At 40.3% G+C, this 19,624-nt stretch overlaps 1 protein-coding gene across 3 annotated transcripts in view; it reads right to left on the bottom strand.

Moving 5' to 3' along the window:
* ap3b1a (adaptor related protein complex 3 subunit beta 1a) overlaps positions 1-19,624 on the bottom strand; it is a 95,391-nt gene that overhangs the window by 3,423 nt on the left and 72,344 nt on the right. For all 3 annotated transcript variants that reach the window (XM_036587635.1, XM_036587634.1, XM_036587636.1), the window contains exons 25-26: positions 15,579-15,676; positions 9,669-9,807 (exon numbers count right to left, since the gene is read on the bottom strand). In XM_036587635.1, coding sequence (XP_036443528.1) covers positions 9,669-9,807; positions 15,579-15,676 — 237 coding nt within the window. The remainder of the gene's footprint in view (positions 1-9,668; positions 9,808-15,578; positions 15,677-19,624) is intronic.

The following is a 19,624-nucleotide window of genomic DNA, read 5'->3' as shown; positions in this document are numbered from 1 at the left end:
TGACCAGTAGTGCCCAAACGTTTGCATACACCTCCAGTAACACCATATCTAAATATTATATTGATGGTCTTTCAGGCCCTCGTTTGTAAAAACAGTTAATTTCTCTCTCTTTTTTCTTCTGTATGTATTTGATTTGTCGAGCTCTGCTGCTGCTGCAGTGACTCTCCATCTATCCCTCCATCCGTCTATACTAACCAGATACGAGAGCCCATCTGTAGGTGCAGGCAAAATCGCAGAGTTTGAGATAATTCAAATACGCCTTAAAAAAAAGACCACCCTCAGAGGAAAACAGCAGATCCAGCTGCCCATATGGTAGCGTAGGAGTGCGGCGAGGGTGAGCATGTGGTGCGTGTGTGCCGAGAGCAGGCATGCCTAGTCTATTATGCCAGTTGATTAAAAAGCTATTAGGGGCCGAGAGTCTCCCGCCTGTCAATCTCTCTCTCTCTCTCCCTCTCTCTCCCACACACACACTCCTGGCCTGCAGAGGCTCAGGGGTCAGAGAGCACCTCTAGGGAGTGTGTGTGTGCATAGAAAGGGAGAAAACTGTGCATGTTAAACTCGTTAATAGATATGAGAAAGTATATTTACTTCTATAGTACCTAATAGAGAGAGAGTGAGAGAGAGAGAGAGAGAGACATTGAGTTTGTATTTGTGGTGGTTTGGTCTGTTTGTAGGTCAGTGGGAGAATTCTTAGTGTCTTGTAACCTTGGCAACGTCACGGCGCAATGACACACATGCAGAGTCAAAGGGGAACTCTGCCAATTTTTCAAAATTTCTACACAATTAAATGATTAAGTTGTAAACAGAGTCGTTCAGAGTGGTTTGGTGTGAAACGCTCTGTTCTAGAGAAACTCAGAACTGTTCACAGTGGTGGTGATAGGAACCAGACGTCCACCTCTAAAAGCTCCCTCACAGAAAGTTACTACATGACATGGTTATGAATTCACTGTCTGATGACTTTAGACATTTAGAATTATTTTTAAAATCCATTTATGAGTGTTGCAGGTTGTTGAAAAGCAAAGAACATTTATTCTTTTTAGATTTTCCACTGTTTTCCCATCATCAACATTCCATATAAACTCAGAAGACTCGTGTAGGTTCACTGGTGGTTCTGGATAGTAAATAAAATGTCTATATTTGTGTTGTAGTCATGGCGACCCCTGGTTCCTATCACCACCACTGTAAAGACATCTGAACCATTTCACACCAAACCGCTTTGAATCACTGTTTACATCTCATCTGCTAAATTATGGGGGAATTTAGAAAAACGGGTGGAATTCCCCTTTCAGCTGGTGCCATGACCCTGCACGCCCCCCTCCGTCGTTTCTCTCTCCTCTCTCACTCCCACCCAGCAGGAGACCCACGTGCCTGAAACGCTGCCATCTGCCTCCATTTACACACTCGACATTGTAACAATGAACCGTTTAGCGCACACGCACACACACACACACACACACACACAGGTCCCCCATTTAACAGTGACAAGCACACACACCTCCCACTCCTCACTACAATGAGCTGCTCTCTAACCCCCCCCAAATCCCACCGAACAGGCCAGTTTAGCAGTGACAGCGAGACACAATGCTGTCCACATAAGCCATCACCACAGACAGCTAACCAACTGGACAGAGCTCATCTAGAACACGCACAGGTGTTACTGACCTTATAGGGTCCCATTTTCACTCCAGTGACTCTAATAAAATAAGCCCTCTCCAAAAATAAACTGTTCAGAGGAAAAATCCTGTTTATAAAAACTGCACACATCTTTAACCAGTATGAACCGTCGCTGTGGTAGCAAAATGTATATTGTGAAACACAATTAATCAAGTGTTTATTCCAAATCATTTTGAAGCATGCATGCATATATATATATATATATATATATACATAAATAAACAGAAAAACTCACAATACATGTACTCACACACACATATAGGCACTTGGTTATATTTTAAATTGCTATTTATCTGATTGGTATTTATTTTTCACCTGCTGTTACACTGCATTAAAATGCCAATGATAAATGGACCAATAAATTAAAAATTGTCCAAATGTACTTGTTTTTTCTTTCACAATGAAGTTATTGCTTTAAACATGCAGTTTCTACATTGATGACGTAAATAAGTGTATATGTGCGCACACACACACACACACACACTCTCTCTCTCTCTCTCTGGTACAAAAGTTTGCACTCCTGGTCAAATTACATTTAATCCATACCATTAAATACAACATTTTCTGCAAATTTTAGTATCTGTTTAACTGTTAAGTTTAGTATGCTCAAAAAAATAAAACATTAAATATAAAATATAGCACAACTTCTGCACAGACCACATTTTATGTTTTTAGTATGTTAAATTCAGTCAGTAAACAGTAATTGTGCATTACATACCTCTATAGCGAATGTTTTTTCAGTGATATATATATATACATATATATATATATATATATATATATATATATATATATATATACACATACACACACACACACACACACACACACACACACAATTATATTTATATATAATTACATCCTCCTACAAAGCCAGTATATAATTATCCTTCAACACACATACACACACACACAGATGTACGGTGCCGGTGGGGGTCAGTGAGAGGGGATGTCCTGCTCCGCCCTCTCTCTGCTCTGTTAATGGGATTTAGTCCTAAATAAACCCTTTAGTTACAAACCTACTCAATGTAGCCCTCAGGCACTGAGAGTGAGTAATACCCCAAACACTCTTATCCCTGCACCGACTGTGACCTGCACCAGCACACACACACACACACACACACACGGCTGGTGTGTAGCGTTGGGGCGGGTGGCAGTAACTGGGTCATTGGTATTCTCCACTGTGCTTTCTCAAACTGTTAATAGCAGACTGCAGAAAGCAGCATGTGCACCAGCAACACCAAACACGCACACACGCACACACACACACACATCTGTAAGCTCTTACAATCCAAAAATGCTACAGTAAAATAAACTTAACCACACATGAGAATTTTTTTTTTGCACTTTCAGTACTTCAGAAAAAGATGCATTCCTATAAAGGTACACAGACTTACAGGGGGCAGTGAGAAAATTTGGAAAATTAGGCAATATATATTTTTACTGTATATATTTATAGACAAATGCAACACTGAGCGTAAACACCTTCTGCAACATTAGCATTAACTGTAGCTCTATTGCGATTTTGGGCACTGATTCAGTGAAATTTCTCTTGATGAATTTGCTTAATCTCTTAAATACCTCAGCCAAAGCTTACAGAAAGCAACATTTAGCGTTTGCAAAAAAGAGTCTTAACAACAGATCAGGGCCTTGACTGGCTTAATCAATAACATTCACTTTTATTTACAAGCAACTTAAGGGCACTGAAAATAACGGTTTGTGGTAGTTTTAAACCAATAGTTAGAAAAAGACAATTTCTTCTGAGCCTGATTGATCAAAATTCTGTCCAAACCAGACTGCATTTAGGAAAAACTACAACTGTAGCCCAACAAAAGTCCGTCCAAACTTGAACGTAGCCCGACAAAATTCAGTTACAACCTAACAATAGCGGACAACATTCCATTTGAACCTGACCGTAGCGTCTGTCCAAACCCAGCTGTAGCCCCACAAAGTTCAGTCTGAACCCAACAGTAGCCATACAAATTCCATTTAAACCTAGCAAAATTACGTCCGAACCCAAATGTAGCCCGACAAAATTTCACCTGAAACTGACCGTAGCCCGAAAAATTCTTCGAGAGGTAAGAATTCTGTCCAAACCCAAACATCAAGCTAAACATTCTGACCACAGAGGTAAAAATTCTGTCCAAACCTGAGCACAGAGGTAAAAATTCTGCCCGAACCCAAACAGAGGTAAAAATTCTGCCCGAACCCAAACATAGAGGTAAAAATTCTGTCTGAACCTGTCGCAACCCGACTGAAACCCTACAAAATTCCATCCGAACCCAAATGTAGCCCGACAAAATTCCAAACAAACCTGACTGCAGCCCGAAGAAATTCTGTCCAAACCCGATCAGAGGTAAAAATTCCATCCAAACCTGACCGTAGCAATAAAAATTCAGTCAGAACCTGACTGTAGTGCGACAACATTCCATTTGAACCCAGCAACATTTTGGCCCAACCAGACAAAGTTCTGTCTGAGCCCGACTGCAGACTGCAGGCTAAGAGACTTTTGAGAAAATGTCCGATCTTGATCTACCTGACGTGAATAATGACCTGTTGAGTTCGCACAGATATTTTAAGCTCTACCTCCTCCGTCTTTTTGACTGGACTGAGGAACCTCAAGACCTTTTCTAACCCCAAAACCTGCCTGCAGAGGCCGTGAACAGGGTGGCTAGTAGTAGAGATGCCACAGCGATAGTACCTGATCGTGTTACTCACTGAAACACACTGTACATTCATTTACAATCTGCCTGAGTATCGGTTTTATGAAATGATCATTATCGGTGTGGATGAAGTTGCATGTGAGTGAGGGAGAGTGAGAGAGAGTCCTCTGTCATAATGGAGGTTAATCTCCACAGATGACCAGCTGTCCTTCTGTCCCTCTGAAACGAAGGACATCTTAACACACACACACACACACACACGCGCACACAGAGCTGGGAGGCTGGATGGTAACACAAACGCCAGGAAATGTCAGCAACACAGAAATGAAAAATGATGATTCTACTCCACCATGCAGGGAGCATATGGGAAAATCAGCATATCTTCTAAACATAATCTAAACGTTTGTATTAAAATACCACTGTGATTGCTTATAAGGAGGTTTTTTGCAGGGGGGGGCAGATTGGCTGATAGGTCAGACTGATATTTATGATGTGTTTATTAAACTGATGCTGGATTACTGCACTAAAATATCCACATTTCATTGATTTTACTGCACTTGTAACCCCCTACAGAAATAAATGTACACTTTTTGTCATGCCAATCCAGGTTTAAGTCCCAACGTCCACATTTTATAAATGCTTATGTATCAGCATTGCTGGATATGCATGAAAAACACTGAATATCATCATGAACTCCTGTATCGCTGCATCCCTAAAAATGTTAAAAATCTATTAAAGCCAACTTGAAGCGGAAAACATATGTTGATGTGCTTGCGAGTCATCAGGGAGGGTCTCTGAGCTAGCTGAGCATCTTTTTCCTCCACAATAGGAGCGTGTGGCGAAACATCGTATTACTGGCTAATATTTTGCCCTGTCTGCTGGTTCACGGTGATGTCATCAAAAATCAGACGTTTTAGAGGTGGGGCTAAATTTGACAGATAACAGGAAAACAAGAATTTAGTCCTTAAAAATTATGAGCAGAAACAAACAGAAAGAAATTTAAAAGTAAATAAAAAGGTCATTTTCGATTCAGGTTAACTTTAAATCGTTTTGTCATTGCCATAACAAAAAACATCTTATTCCAGAAATACCAACTTCATAAGAGCAGGAGAAAACATTCTCAACTTTAGCAAATTAACATTTTAAGCTATTTTGGTCCATTTTCATTGGTCCCTTGACCATGAAACATTCAGGGATGTCTTGAATTCAGTTTCCAGTTCTAGATTTTCTAATTAAAGGTAGTTAACTGAACTGTGGATGTAGTAGGCAACCAAGTGTTGTAACTAGCCGGGAGCGGCTTCACCATCTGTACGCAAGTTCAGGGTTACATACTCCTAAATAAAAACAGATTGAACCACACAAACATCTAAACTGAAGCAGCTGCTGTACTAGTTTTACACATTTGTGAAGAAAAATAAAAATATACACAAATAATCATCGTCTGTGCCTGTTTTATTGAAATCAACTGTAAAACAGAAGCTTTTGAACTTGTACACACTGTTCTCTTCTATATTGGATATTTTTTTTTTTTTCCAAAAAGTCAGAGCACACAGCATCCTTGTTTCCATGGAAGCAGGCTATGAACATGCTGAAGCGACGTACACATTAGTTAGTTGTTACCAAGTAAGACACGAGTTAATGAACTGTGGTGCAACCAAATTTAGTAAGGACTTCAAGACTTTACGCACAAACTTAAGTACAAACCTTTGCAAAACCGCCGGTCCAGGACCAAAAATGGGGTTCAAGGTCCTGATTTGCAGACCTCTGGTTTATAAAGTGTAAAGGGAGGCATCTTTAAACGATGTGAAACAAATTAATATATATACCAGAATAAGATGAAGTTAGGAGGTTTTGATATGACAGCGACAATTTGCTCTCAGACACACAAATCAGCACGAAAATACAAGATTGAGATCAAGACGCGCGAACGCATGCAAAATCCTGGGAAAAAGCTCAGAACAGGAGCGATTACAGTGGTGTCAGTGAGTTAGAGCTACAGCTGCGCTGTATTCCATGTTGATTTATGACACACTCCCATTTCCACCATCAATCTGAGCTTTTTTAGCGGCGCTGCTGACAGTCTTAGCAGACACTGCACTGCCCCCTGCTGCTGGACACAGGAACTGACCCACAGTGTGACTGTTTTCCTGATTTGTGTGAGAGAAACTGACCCACTCGTCAGTAACAGACAATTACAGGCGACAGTCACTGAGTCCTGAAATTCGTCTATGGAGCGGTCTGCATGTGTGTCTGTTTAGTCCTACGTTAAATCACCTCAATCACAAGAACTGACCCTCACCTGAGCGTGTGGATGTGTCTGTAACCCAGAGACATCATAAAGATCAAAGTGATCAAAAGCTGAAAAAAAACTGCTCCTTTAGGCTACAAATGCAGTCAAATGCTGTAGCGGAACCCTCACTGGTACGTCTTCAGTACCTTTACTTAGGGATTGCAGGGGTTGCATTTGCTCTACACACCCTGTCGTGATTCCAGGGACTTTATTGTGTTCTATTTATTTTATTTTACTTTTGTATTTAAACATTTTGCGTTACGAAAAAGGTACAAAATATACACCTTACTACTGGTAAAGTGAACGGACCTTTAAAGCCCGTTTCAAGCCGCTTTTCCACTGCATGGTACGGCTTGACTCGACTTTACACACTTTTGGTACTAGCTACTTAGTTTTCCACTGCAGATATAGCGCCCCCTCAATGTAGCTGGCGATCGCAGCGACGCTGCATTGAACTGCCGAGACTTGGAGATAAATTTTTATTCAGAAGAGGCTGACGGCAACAAGAGAAAATACTGCTGAAAAAACAGGAGTGTTTGAGAAAAACTACATTAGTTCAGATGAGGACATGATTCTGGTGCTCAAAGGCGATGAAAGAAGGTACGGTAACCTGATAGGTAACGTTAACGTGTGTGTAAGCGATTTTCTCCGACCAATCAGTAAGTAGTCTGTAGGGCTTTTATGTCACCTTTTGGTATCGGCTCAGCTAGCTTGGAACCTCGAAGGAGGTGGTAGCAAAAATAGTACCAGGTACCAGATTTGCCTAGTGGAAAACCACAAATAGTGAGTAGAGTTGAGTCAAGGCAGTACTATGCAGTGGAAAAGCAGCTTAAGTTACACAAGTTGTATTTACATTGTACCCTGGGGGTCTAAATTTGCCTGGAGAGTAATGTTTTTCTGACAGTGTACAAACAGGCAAACAAAATTCTTGTTTTTCCATGTATAACAAAAAATCCTCTCCGGGCCATGTAAACATGGTGGTCCTAATCTTGTGTAAGCAGTATCCTGTTGTGTAAGCAGTATTCGAGTCAGAGAAAAGTCAGAGAGATAACACAAAGAGAAAGAGAAAGCTAGCCACCAAGCGAAAGCTAACCTAGCAAGCATTACTGAGCTATCAAGCTCCGTCTGTCCGTTTATCCATAGGTCCATCCATTTGTTCAACCAGCGAACAAGCTGAAGTAGTCCAAATTTCTAAAATGAAGTGTAGCCAACAAGATACAGCAAAAACTTGTGGCTTTTTGTGTTGTATGTAACCGTCTTAATGATAAATATATTAAGCTACTGCAAACTAAAGCTTCACAATACTGTTTGGACGTCCCTGAAAAAGACATTCTATAGGCAGCATATGCTACCTTAAAATGTGCATATATCTTTTAGAGTTAATGGTGCTTTCACAGATGCTCAAGTTACCCCATATGATGACAGAGCCTGGCTTTACAACTTTACACTGATAACAATCAGGGTGGTTCTTTTCTTCTTTGGCCAGGACCACCCAATGTCATTATTTCCATAAACAATCTGAGGTTGACTTGTTGGACCACACATTTCCACCGAGCATGAGTCAATTTCAGATCAGCTCAAGCCCAGAGAAGTTGGCGGTGTTTCTGGACGTTGGTAACATATGACTTCTGTTGTGCACAGTACAGTATTAACTTAGTTGTAGATGCAGCGACAGATGTTTTTTATTGACAATGTTTTTTCAGCGTATTCCTGTTTTTTTGTTTTTTACGCACAGAGATTTATCCAGAGTCCTTAAATCGTTCCATGATATTTTGCACTGTAGAGGATGAAAAACCTAAAATACTTGCAATCGCTGATTCTAGACACAACTGTTGTCCAAGTGTCGAGCCTCGACTCATCCTTGCTCATAAAGGACTCGGACTTCAGAATGAGCATATATATAAAATGTAAGTTAGATAAGATAAAACATTACATATCTCATGTCTTTGTACTGCTGTTTAAATACAGATTAAATGCTTTCTGTTACTTTGTTTCATTCACTGCACCAACTTTCTTGGAATGTTTAACTGCAACATTACATAGAAACCAATAAGAAAAACGTGCTTATTTTCATGAAAACGTTTCGCAAAGGTAGTCAGCCCCTGGCGTCCATCTCCACATTCCGACACATACAGTCATCACGCTGAGCCCAGCTCTGCGGGACGCGGCCAGGGAATGTGAGCTGTGATTGATGGGACCTTCTCATTTGTCCTATTGCTTATTCCAAATGAAATATGGGCATTTTGCGGTGGGGCTTTTCATGGGCGCGATTCGATTGATTTCCACTCTCTTGGCGAGCGCTCCCGGCGCCCTTGTGACGGAGACGCTCACTCCGCTCAAGGTTGCCTCATATTCACTCATATTTTATAATCAAATTAGAGCATCGCTCCCATCCGAACTACGAGAGAGGAGCAAAGACTAAGAGAGAGGAGAGCTACGGACATGAGTGCGAGTCAGAGAGAGACTGCGACGTGGATGAGTGAAGGAGGTCTGAGTGTACTCTTCTTTCCACAGTCAGCAAGTATTTATTCAAAGGCAGCCTGAAACTCCAGCTTTAAAGTTTGAACTGAGCTCGTATGAGAAAAGTGCTTACGCACAGAGACAAACGAACAGATGTGCAGTCCTTTTACTGAGGAGCTGAAAGTGAGTGTGCTTTGGAGAGAGAGAAAAACAGACCGAAAATGAACGGAGGGAAATGAAAAGATGGTCTGAATGATAAAGTAGACAGACGGCAAAGGAAAACAAACAGACCGTTGACCAAATCAGGCCTCAATTCTCACTTGAAGCCCACAGAAACAAACTGTTATGTTGGACGTATTACAAGAAGAACCAACTCACTGGAAAAGACAGTTATGCCTGGAATTGAAGGCAATAGAAGAACAGGAGAGATGGATGGAGACCATCAGAGGGATCATGAACCAGCCAATAAGAAGCCTAACAGGACATTCTAGTGAAAGACTCTCCTTATGATCACCAGGAGGCAAAACCAACCTGACAGTGCTTAATACTACTACTATTAATAATAACAATAATAATAATACCTGTGCACATTGTCCTGTCCTGATGGAACCACACCCACATTGGCCACAGACACCACCTTCTTACTGACCGGCTGGGTGGAGACTGTCTCAGGCGCCATGGTGATGGTTGCCGAGGATTCATTCATTCCCACCAGCTTTCCTGTGGGAGTCAAAGAAAATATTTGGAAGGTTCATGTGGATTCTGCTGTTTGAAGGAAGCAGTTCAGGGAATAAAATCAAGTCACAGAGTCTGCAAGATGCTGTTATCAACTACACAACGCACTTTAGTCTACAATGAAAGACAACACTACGTCATACAGTGTCAGAAACCACACAATGAAGTCTATCAACTCCACACGGTCTGAGAGAAACGCGTGAATCCTGAAGATATAGGTATGATACAAAAAAAGACGCTGCCTTTGGTTGAGAAGATTTCCCTCAACCAGCAGCAATCATGGTGACGGTGAAGGAGCCTCCAAAAACTCTCAGGGGGAACATTACTAAACAACAATCAAATAGAAAAAGCTACCAAGCCCCAACAATGACCTTAAACATCCCTGTCAAATGCACCACACAAGATTTCACAGCATGCTCTCAGACTACTGATCAGGAAAGAAAGAAAGAAGCCAGCCGTCACTAAAAAAGAGCTGCAGGGTGACCTGAAAGCAGCAGGAACATCAGTAACACAAAGAACAATAAGCAATGAACTGCACCACAATCATCTCCACTCCTACATCCCATGCTTAACTCCTTCTTGGAGGAAGAAGGGTTACGCATATGATCCCAGGAACACCTACAGTGAAGCATGATGGTGGGAGCATCACGATATGGGGCTGCTTCTCTGCAAACATTCCTGTCGAAGGACACCGGAATGGAGTGACGTACGAGGAGACATTAGAGGAGAATTTTATCTCCTCGACCAAGAAATGAATTTGTGGAGAAGACGGACGTTTCAACAAGACAACAAACATACATACAAAATAACTCGAGGCTGGTTTTGCAAAAAAGGTGGAGGTGCTTGCGTGGCCTAGCCAATCTGCTAACTTGAAACCAGGCTCTAAATTCAGGGAGGATTTCGAAGTTGTGTCCCTCATAATCTTGGGAAGTTGATGACGGTTTGCTGAGAGGATTGAACCAAAACCAGGCCATTTTGCGTCTTAATTTTAAGTGAATATATGCAATGGATGTTTATTAAACAACAAAAATATGAGATGAAATGTAATAGAGAATTAATGCTTGGCTTCAGGTGACTTTTACAAGTCCATGAAGTGTTTTACTGTTCGGATTATTCGCTCAATTTGTTTAATTCTATATGTTTTTTGTTGGTTTTGCCATTAAAATTGCGAAAAATACTTCATTTTTTTTATTTTTCATCTTTGACATTTGCAAAAGATATTAAACTCTTGTAGAAAGTGTGCTGCATCACTGCTTTACAGCTAAAAGGAGCCAGATACGTCCAGACGGCCACTTCTAGTGCTTCGTTCAGTCCTTAACGGGTTAAACAACTTCTCTTTCGTGAATATGCAGCTTAATGAGTGCTGAATGAAAACACAGTATTTCTCTGGCCCTCTCACAAAAACACACAGCAGCCACTTCAAGCTTTTACTCAACAATAGCAAAGAGCACGAGCGTGAGGGGCTAAAGCACCACACGTACACTACACAGGGGTCTCGCAAGTGCTCATTCGGAGGTCCAAACCCGGCACATTAGGCTCTATTGAGGAGCAAATAGAGAATAAATGAATGTAGCAGCCCTCGAGGTAAAAGCCTTCGCCACGGCGGCCAATTAACAGGAAATGATTGGAGTATAAAAAAGGGTCTCACTTCCTCTTCTGCAAATAGAGGGTCTAAGCAGCGCTCGCTCTATCCCGCTCATTAGAGAGAGAGCGCGTATGTGTGGTTGTTACCGCGCGTGTGTGTGTGTGTGTGTGTGTGTGTGATGGTATCGCTGGGCTTCAAGCGAACAGGGCAGGAATCCATTGAGTTTAAATGAAAAATCAAACATGTTTCTCTGTGAGAATGCCTGCTTTATTAGAAGCGCACAAAGCAAAGAGCCGTCCTAACAAAGCAGAAGTGAATGCGCGCGTCGCAGCATCCTAACAAGCTAAAGCAGCCCTTTATTTTCTTGCTTCGCGCCGGTTGCGTTTTCCCGCTGTTGTTTCGTTAAAAGGATGGAGGCGTAAACTCAATCAGCGCTAATTTAGGAACGCTCTAAGAGCTTTACCTTAGCGCAGCGCTAAGTGCTTGTATAGTCTCTGTATCTCCCACACTCAGGAGCACCAACATTAGATTCAAAAGTGCTACGTGCTTTGTTTTTTAAAAAAAAGAAAAATTATTAATTAAACGTTTGCTTTTTTGCAGAGTATTTGGCGTAAATTTTAGTTAATAGGCATGGCGTGGTCAGTACAATGTGCAAATATCTAAAACAGTCTTAGTAGCTTAATAGGGCATAATAATTAATAAGGCATGTGTATTTTGAATAAAAAATAACGTAGAATGGGGGAAATTCTGCATAATTAATTGTTAACTGAGATGAAAGTCAGTCAGACTGGTTTGGTGTGAAACTCCCTGTTCTAGAGAAACTTACTGAGTCAGAATTGTTCACAGTGGTGGTGATAGGAACCAGACGTCCACCTCTAAAAGCTCCCTCACAGAAAGTTACTACAGATGTCTGAGACACTGTTTTATGAGAGTTTTCAGCTAAAACATTTTTTAAAATTCATTCATGGTGGAGGGATACATGCAAAGCATTGTGAGGCAAAATAGTGCCCAAAGAAAACTAAGTACTGGGTAAAGTTGAGGTTTGGGATTCAAACTTACCGGTACCAGTCGGGTCGAGTCTTAAAGTTTTGGAGTCTCACAGTATTTCACAGTACCAGTTAGACCTAGTCGAGTTGGGTCTTAAAGCTGTTGGTGCAGGTTTTTCAAATTTAGCAATACCAATCAGGCCGAGTCAGGTCAGGTCTCAATGTCGTGTGGACAAGTCAGGTGCAGGTTTCAAATCTAGCAGTACCAGTCAGGCCTGGTCAAGTCGGGTCTCAAAGTCCCAGCAAGGGGTCAGGTTCGGGTTTCAAATTTAGCAGTACCAGTCTGATCTGGTTGGGTCTCAAAGTTTCAGATGGGGTTGAGTTTCAAATTTAACAGTACCGGTCAGGCCGGGTCAAGCCAGGTCTCAAAGTCGTGTGTACATGTTTCAAATTTAACAGTACCGTGCAAACCTCTAGTAGAAAATCCCCAACCTGTGCTGGACTGGTCGGGTCCAGGACTAGAACTGATGACCCTCAATCCACACCAAAGCCAGTGCTACATCAAATGCGAGACGAATCCTTTCAGAAGATCTCGCAGTCTCGGCCTCAAGGGGGCCCGGCTTATGGAAGAAAGCTGTACTTAACATCAGCAGAAGCATCATGGGAACAGACATGCTCCTAAAGTGCCTGCACCAACCTGCCATCAGAAAACGTACAAACCAAGAAGACGGTCATCATCGGACTCGATGGACATCCATAAGGATGTCTGGTTGTGACTGTGAGAGTAAGAGAGTGATTTGCTTGTCTCTTTCCATCAGCAGGGTGAGGCAGGGTTTGGACGGGGTGAAGGAGGTCATGTGTCTCCATGTGATTCACATAAACAGAACAGATTTAAATATAAAGCGGTTTATTTGGCTGAGTCTGAACGCTCCACTTCACTGTACCTTAGAGCTGCCACTACTGCTAAACCCACTCATCAACCACACATGCCACACACACACACCGTGTCCCCCAACACAGCTGGCACAGAGCGCTCACGGTTCTGAGTGAACGGTTCTGAATGGAAAGTTGCGAGACTAACAGACTGATCAGAACATGCAGGCCCAGGGACCCCCACGCTCCCCCCCCACTGTATGTGCATGTACGCGTTTGTAGAAGTACAATTTGAAATGTATGAGTGAACTTTCAGTTTGTTGGTACTAAATAGCAAATATGGGAGCCTCAAGTCTTCAATCACCCAGAAGAAACTAGGGGTCGAACGATATGATTTTTCTGGGCTGATACTGATGATCCGTACACATGGAGGCCGACAGCTGATATGTGGGACTGATATTCGACCTTGTATATTATTTATAATGTTTATAGTGTAAAAATCTGAAGGAATGCGATTCCTACACAAACATCAATGGTACATAATGAAATACTAACACTAAACATCTGAACATGATGAAAAATAAAGCAGATGGAACTTCCACATTCCCATCCACAGTAAACTTAACTTTCCTCTCACCAACTAAACGAAGCTTCATGCAGGTTTTGAGCAGCACGCGTGAGTCGATGTCTGTGTGGCTATAGTGAACAGTGCCCTACACAAAAACTGCTCAGAGATCTAAAATCTACCAACAAAACAACAAATCTCTCGCACAAACAACAAAGACAGAAGCACTTGGTTCTACACGACATGTGGTCCTAGTTTCAGCCAATCCATAAAGCTGTGGGCGGGACATTGAGAGAAGATACTGAAGTTCTGCTTGGTTCTACTCGATGCATAATACTTATTCCAACCAATCCTGTAAGGCTGCAGGCGGGACATTGAGCCAGAGCTATGTTTGTATTAGAGATGCTAGAAATGTGATAATTCATATTTAAGCTTTTTATTAGCAAGTTAAAATGCCGATTCCGATGATCTGAAAATACTATCAGAAATGTTATCGTATCATACACATTACATTATGATACAGTATTACAGGACAAACCTATGTCGCTTGTCATGCCAACATGCCAATAGGCTTGTCAGGCTGGAGAAAAAGCACAATGTCAGCATTTCATGTACAAAGGGGTAATTTTTCTTAAATCCATTCATCTCCAAATTATTGATGTTCATCTTAACCTTTCATCTTTACCTCTTTTCGTTAGCTACTAGCTAGGCGAGATTGTTGTCTGCGTTGCTATGGTGACCGGTAGTCTGCGCTGATCATCAGGGTTAAAGGGTGAATTAGCAGTTCTACATTAACTCCTCCAAATGGTTCTATATAGCACCAAAAAGGGGTCTTCTATTGTTACAAGCTTGACATTGTAAAAATAGAAGAACCCTTTTCGGGGCTATGTAGAACCATGTACAACACATTCTCCATCAATCTGAAGAACCACTTTACCATGCAAAGTACCATTTTAGCATGAACCGGTTCTATTCGATAAATGGCTCTCTTTAATAACCAGAGAATAAGAGTGGAGTTTAGATTAACTTCACTAATGAAGGCCAGTTAATTAGGTGTTAGTAACAATGCAGAAATGACCAGAGTAACATTCAAAAATCAGTGAGATTATTAAAGTCAGCATAAATAAGAGATCATAGCTCACATTCCTTCTGATGGAAGAAAACTAAATTACACTGAAATGCCAAATAGGTTCTTGCTATAAAGCAGATAAAAATAGAGAACGTATCTAATAATAGTACAGAAAAACTGTAGTCAGTATGTTTGTACTGACCACCTTTTTGCTGCAATTAATTATCTAATTATGGCATAATTCACAATGTCCTTTTTCTGCTTAACAGCTCGAACCTGTTATGTTCCGTGTAATTTTGTTGGACAATCTTGGAATTTACAATAATGTTACCCAAAATAATTACCTAGTACTTTTGAGTGTATACCTCATAATTACTCAGTTCATACTTAGAACTTAACTCCAAAAGCATTCCTGAATCACGGAACTTCAATAAAAAACACTTTGCACACCAGATGAGGACGAGGCTGATGTTCGAAATCAGGCAAGTCAAACTGAAATCAGCTCTGAAATCAGGTCATGAAGGTCCTGCTAATTAGCTGCTGAGCTGAATCAGGTGTGTTTAATGAGGCAGTGAGCTGAAGTCCGCAGTGTTTTGGCCCGCAAGGACTGGAGCCTGACACGTGTTGTAAATCTCCGGTGTGGGTCGCTGGTTTAAAGTGCACATATTAACGTGTTACCTTGCTCTCTGTTGAAGTCCTGTTCGGTCATGGTGACGGGCAGCAGTAACTCTCCTACAGTTGGCTGGACGGACACACTGAACCGCTCCGTCTTAGTACTGCAGAATAAAACACAGTTTATTAATAAACATACACATGCAAGTTTATTCATTGGTCCTTTGAGTGTTCATCGTTCTATATAGAACCATTTTCTGTACTACAGAACCCTTAAAGAACCATCTTTTTCCAAGAGCGTATAAAGAACTCATGGTTCTAAACAGAACCATTTCCTTTACTGAATAACTCGAACTACATTTAAGAGCATTTACAGAACTCATGGTTCTAAACAGAAACATTTCCTTTACTGAATAACTCTTGAGGAACCATCTTTAAGAACATATATAGAACTCATGATTCTAAACAGAACCATTTCCTTTACTGAATAACTCAAACTACCTTTAAGAGCATTTACAGAACTCATGGTTCTAAATAGAACCATTTCCTTTGCTGAATAACCCTTGAGGAACCATCTTTAAGAGCATTTATAGAACTCAGGGTTCTAAACAGAACCATTTCCTTTACTGAATAACTCTTGAGGAACCATCTTTAAGAGCATTTATAGAACTCATGGTTCTAAACAGAACCATTTCCTTTACAGAAGAATCCTGGAGGAACCATCTTTAAGAATGTGGTGCGTAGCTGTTTATTTATTTATTTATTTATTTATTTTTATCTAATTTTTGGCCGGTGATATTGCTGCAGACTGAACTTGAGACCTCTAAACAACACCGCCAATGTTTTGAAATTATTTATGATATCAATAATAATAATAATAATAATAATAATAACAATAACAATAACAACAACAACAACAACAACAATCCTGAGAAAGAGTAACTTAACCTATCAGCTAACCATCCAACCCTGCTCTCCGTGCTGTGTGAAATGTATAGACTGCATGGTAAAATGTGTAAAGCAGTTACGCTACTGTTACAACAAACCTGCATCACCATAAGAAGCTTTTTTCAAATATGAAATATACATTCATCTGTTTTTGGTGCCAACACTGAAAACAATAACACATTTACAGCCTGACTGTAAACACGAACAGAAGAAGCTGTTCAGGGAATCCTGTTTTTAGCTCATTGTGGAACTCACATTTAGCAGGCTACAAACTCTCCACAAGGGGGCAGTCAAATGGTCACAACAGTGACACCATGTTCTCGTTCAGCCTTACAGGACTCACAAACGCGCCTGCAGTTCTGATGCAAGTGTTTATTTTTATTTTTCTGAATTTTTATTTTGCTTTTCACTTAAACGAGGGGTTAAATTTCTGTTTAAACAGCAAAACAAATTCAACAATAATTTATCACTTCTAAAATCATCGCGATACCAAACAGCTTTATCAATTATCATGTTTTATGTCAATATCATGCAGTTGTATATGGTTCTATATAAAACCTTTTTGGCAATGGTACTATATAGCATCTAAAGGGTTCTTCTACTGTTATAAGCTTGACATCGTAACAGCAGAACCCTTTTGGTGCTATATAGAACCATATACAACACACTCTCAATCAATTTGAAGAACGATTTCACCATGCAAAGAACCATTTAAGCATGCGAAATGGTCTACACACTTAAAAAGATGGTTTTTCAAGGGTTCCTTAGAACAGAAAATAGTTCAATAAAGTACCGTGAACACTCATAGAACCATTTGCATGATTAAAAGTTTTTTTGCATTATGAAACAGTTCTTCAGATTAATGGAGAATGTGTTGTATATGGTTCTACATGGAACCTTTTTGACAGGTGTTCTATATAGCACCAAACAAGGTTGCAAGCTTGACATTATAACAATAACAGAACCCTTTTTGGGCTATATAGAATATATAGATTAGCTATTTTTTCCAAAAAGGTTCTATATAGAACCATCTTCAGCACATTCTCCATCAATCTAAAGAACCCTTTCACAACCCAAAGGTCTTCTATATAGAACCATTTTCTTTACTAAAGAGCCCTTGAAGAACCATCTTTTCAAGGAGTGTATATAGAACTCATAGGTCTAAACAGAACCATTTCCTTTACTGAAGAACACTTGAAGAACCACCTTTTTTGAGATTGTATATGGAAGTCATGGTTCTAAAAAGAAAAGGAGATTAAACTTGAGACCTTTAATCAACACTGCCAATATATTTAAATTATTTATGATACCAATAATAATAATAATAATAATAATAACAATAACAATAACAACAACAACAACTAATCAAGTTTTGTTTGTTCTATCAAACTATCACATTTAAACTTACATGCACTTCTACCTCATGTGAACTCAACTGAGCAGAAATGATGAAATTAATAAATATGCGTTTGTGAAATTTGCATACGCTCAGTTTCTGATCAGGTCTGACTGTTTGCCACTTTAGTTTGCTAATGTACGTGCGCATGAGTTAGACGGGCACTTTTAGAGCTGATTGATCCCCTCCCCTCTCATTAGATCCATCTCCCCGCCCCAGATCAGGTTTCTGATAGGGTTATTGATCGCAGCAATGCCAATCGCCTTCCCGCTCTGCAGTGGAACAAGCCAATTAACACTCAGACTAAGTGTTATTGCACAGTCAAAGGATCAATCAGATCTCATACAATACTGGGAGAGGGTGTCAGAGAGAGAAATCGATATGAAATTGGTCCCAAATATTGATTTAAATGAGCCAAAAATTCTGATAACCAGCTTATATGTTTTTATATGGTCAGAAATTAAGCAGAGGTTTAGTTAAACAGTGCTTTACCGACTGATTCACCAATTTGTGAATTATTTAATATAACAACTGAGTCTCTCAAACTCACAGCAGAAACTCACAAAGTCTTAAATAATATAAATATTGCAGCATCGGGGGCTTTTCTTCATTTTCATAGATTCTCTTCATATAACATTTTTGTTATATCATGCTATCCTCATGCTAAACGTCAAGTTTGGATGCATTTTACATTCAGTACTCTGCGAAAGTCAGATGGGATTCCTAGCAACCACCTGGAAGACCTGGCAGACACCAAAACTGTCCATCCTTCCACTGTGAGAAGACAACTCAATGCTGAAAGGATGTACAGCTGTCAAGAAGAACCTCACTGAGAAAAGGACACAGACACAAAAGGAGAACATCTGCACTGGAACCAAATCGGAGATGTGTAATTAGTTTTTATGGACTGAGGAATCCAAATTTGAGAAGCATCAGAAGGCAGTATGGACGCCACCGAAGCAAGGAAAGACTCCACCAGTCAATCATGGTGGAGGATTAGTGCAGGTCTGAGATCATATAACATCTGGAGTTCAAAGGTTTTTGATTGAAAACATCATAAAAGTTGCTCAATTTTAATACATTTAAACGGTGAGAAATTCATTCCACAGCAAGATAACGACCCCAAGCACCCTGCTGAGAAAATCAAGACGTAAAGAAGCTGCTGATGTTCCCAGAACAATGGACTGACCACTGCAGAGTCCAGACCTCAACACCACTGAATGTGTTTGATTACCTCAGAAAATGATCAACCAGCTTCTAAGACTGAACTTTGGAGGTGTGTCTGCAGATTCTTTGAGGAACTGAAAGTGAGGCTCCTGAAAAGAATGGACGCTGGAATAAAGGGAAAGAGTTGACACAGCAAACACTGAAGCATCTGATATTAGATTAAGGCGAATATGTCGAGGCTTGTGTGTCATTTTCTATAAATAAATAAATAAATAAAATCCTGTCCTAAGAAAAACAAGCATCTCCAAAAGGGTAACTTTACAGGAGAGGGCAAAAACACTCTTACCTTTCAGTGTAAGTTAATGTAAAGAGATTATTTTCCAAGTGATTTTAGAGCATTTCTATAGATCCATTCTTCATGAAATTTTTACACAATGTAAAGGACGGCTGGTGTGATGAAATGATGTAGAAAAATAAAAATCGACAAAAATTGACATACACGGTTTTCTTTGGACAGCTACAATAAATTAATGTCTGTTTTTGTCTCCATTTTTCAGTTTTTGACATATTTTGAAAATGCCTGTTGCACTTTTACATTGTG

This window comes from Colossoma macropomum, unplaced genomic scaffold, assembly GCF_904425465.1.
Source record: "Colossoma macropomum unplaced genomic scaffold, Colossoma_macropomum, whole genome shotgun sequence".
NCBI lineage: Eukaryota > Metazoa > Chordata > Actinopteri > Characiformes > Serrasalmidae > Colossoma > Colossoma macropomum.
Note: the sequence above shows the minus strand (reverse complement) of the source record. Positions and strands in the feature narration are given on the sequence as shown.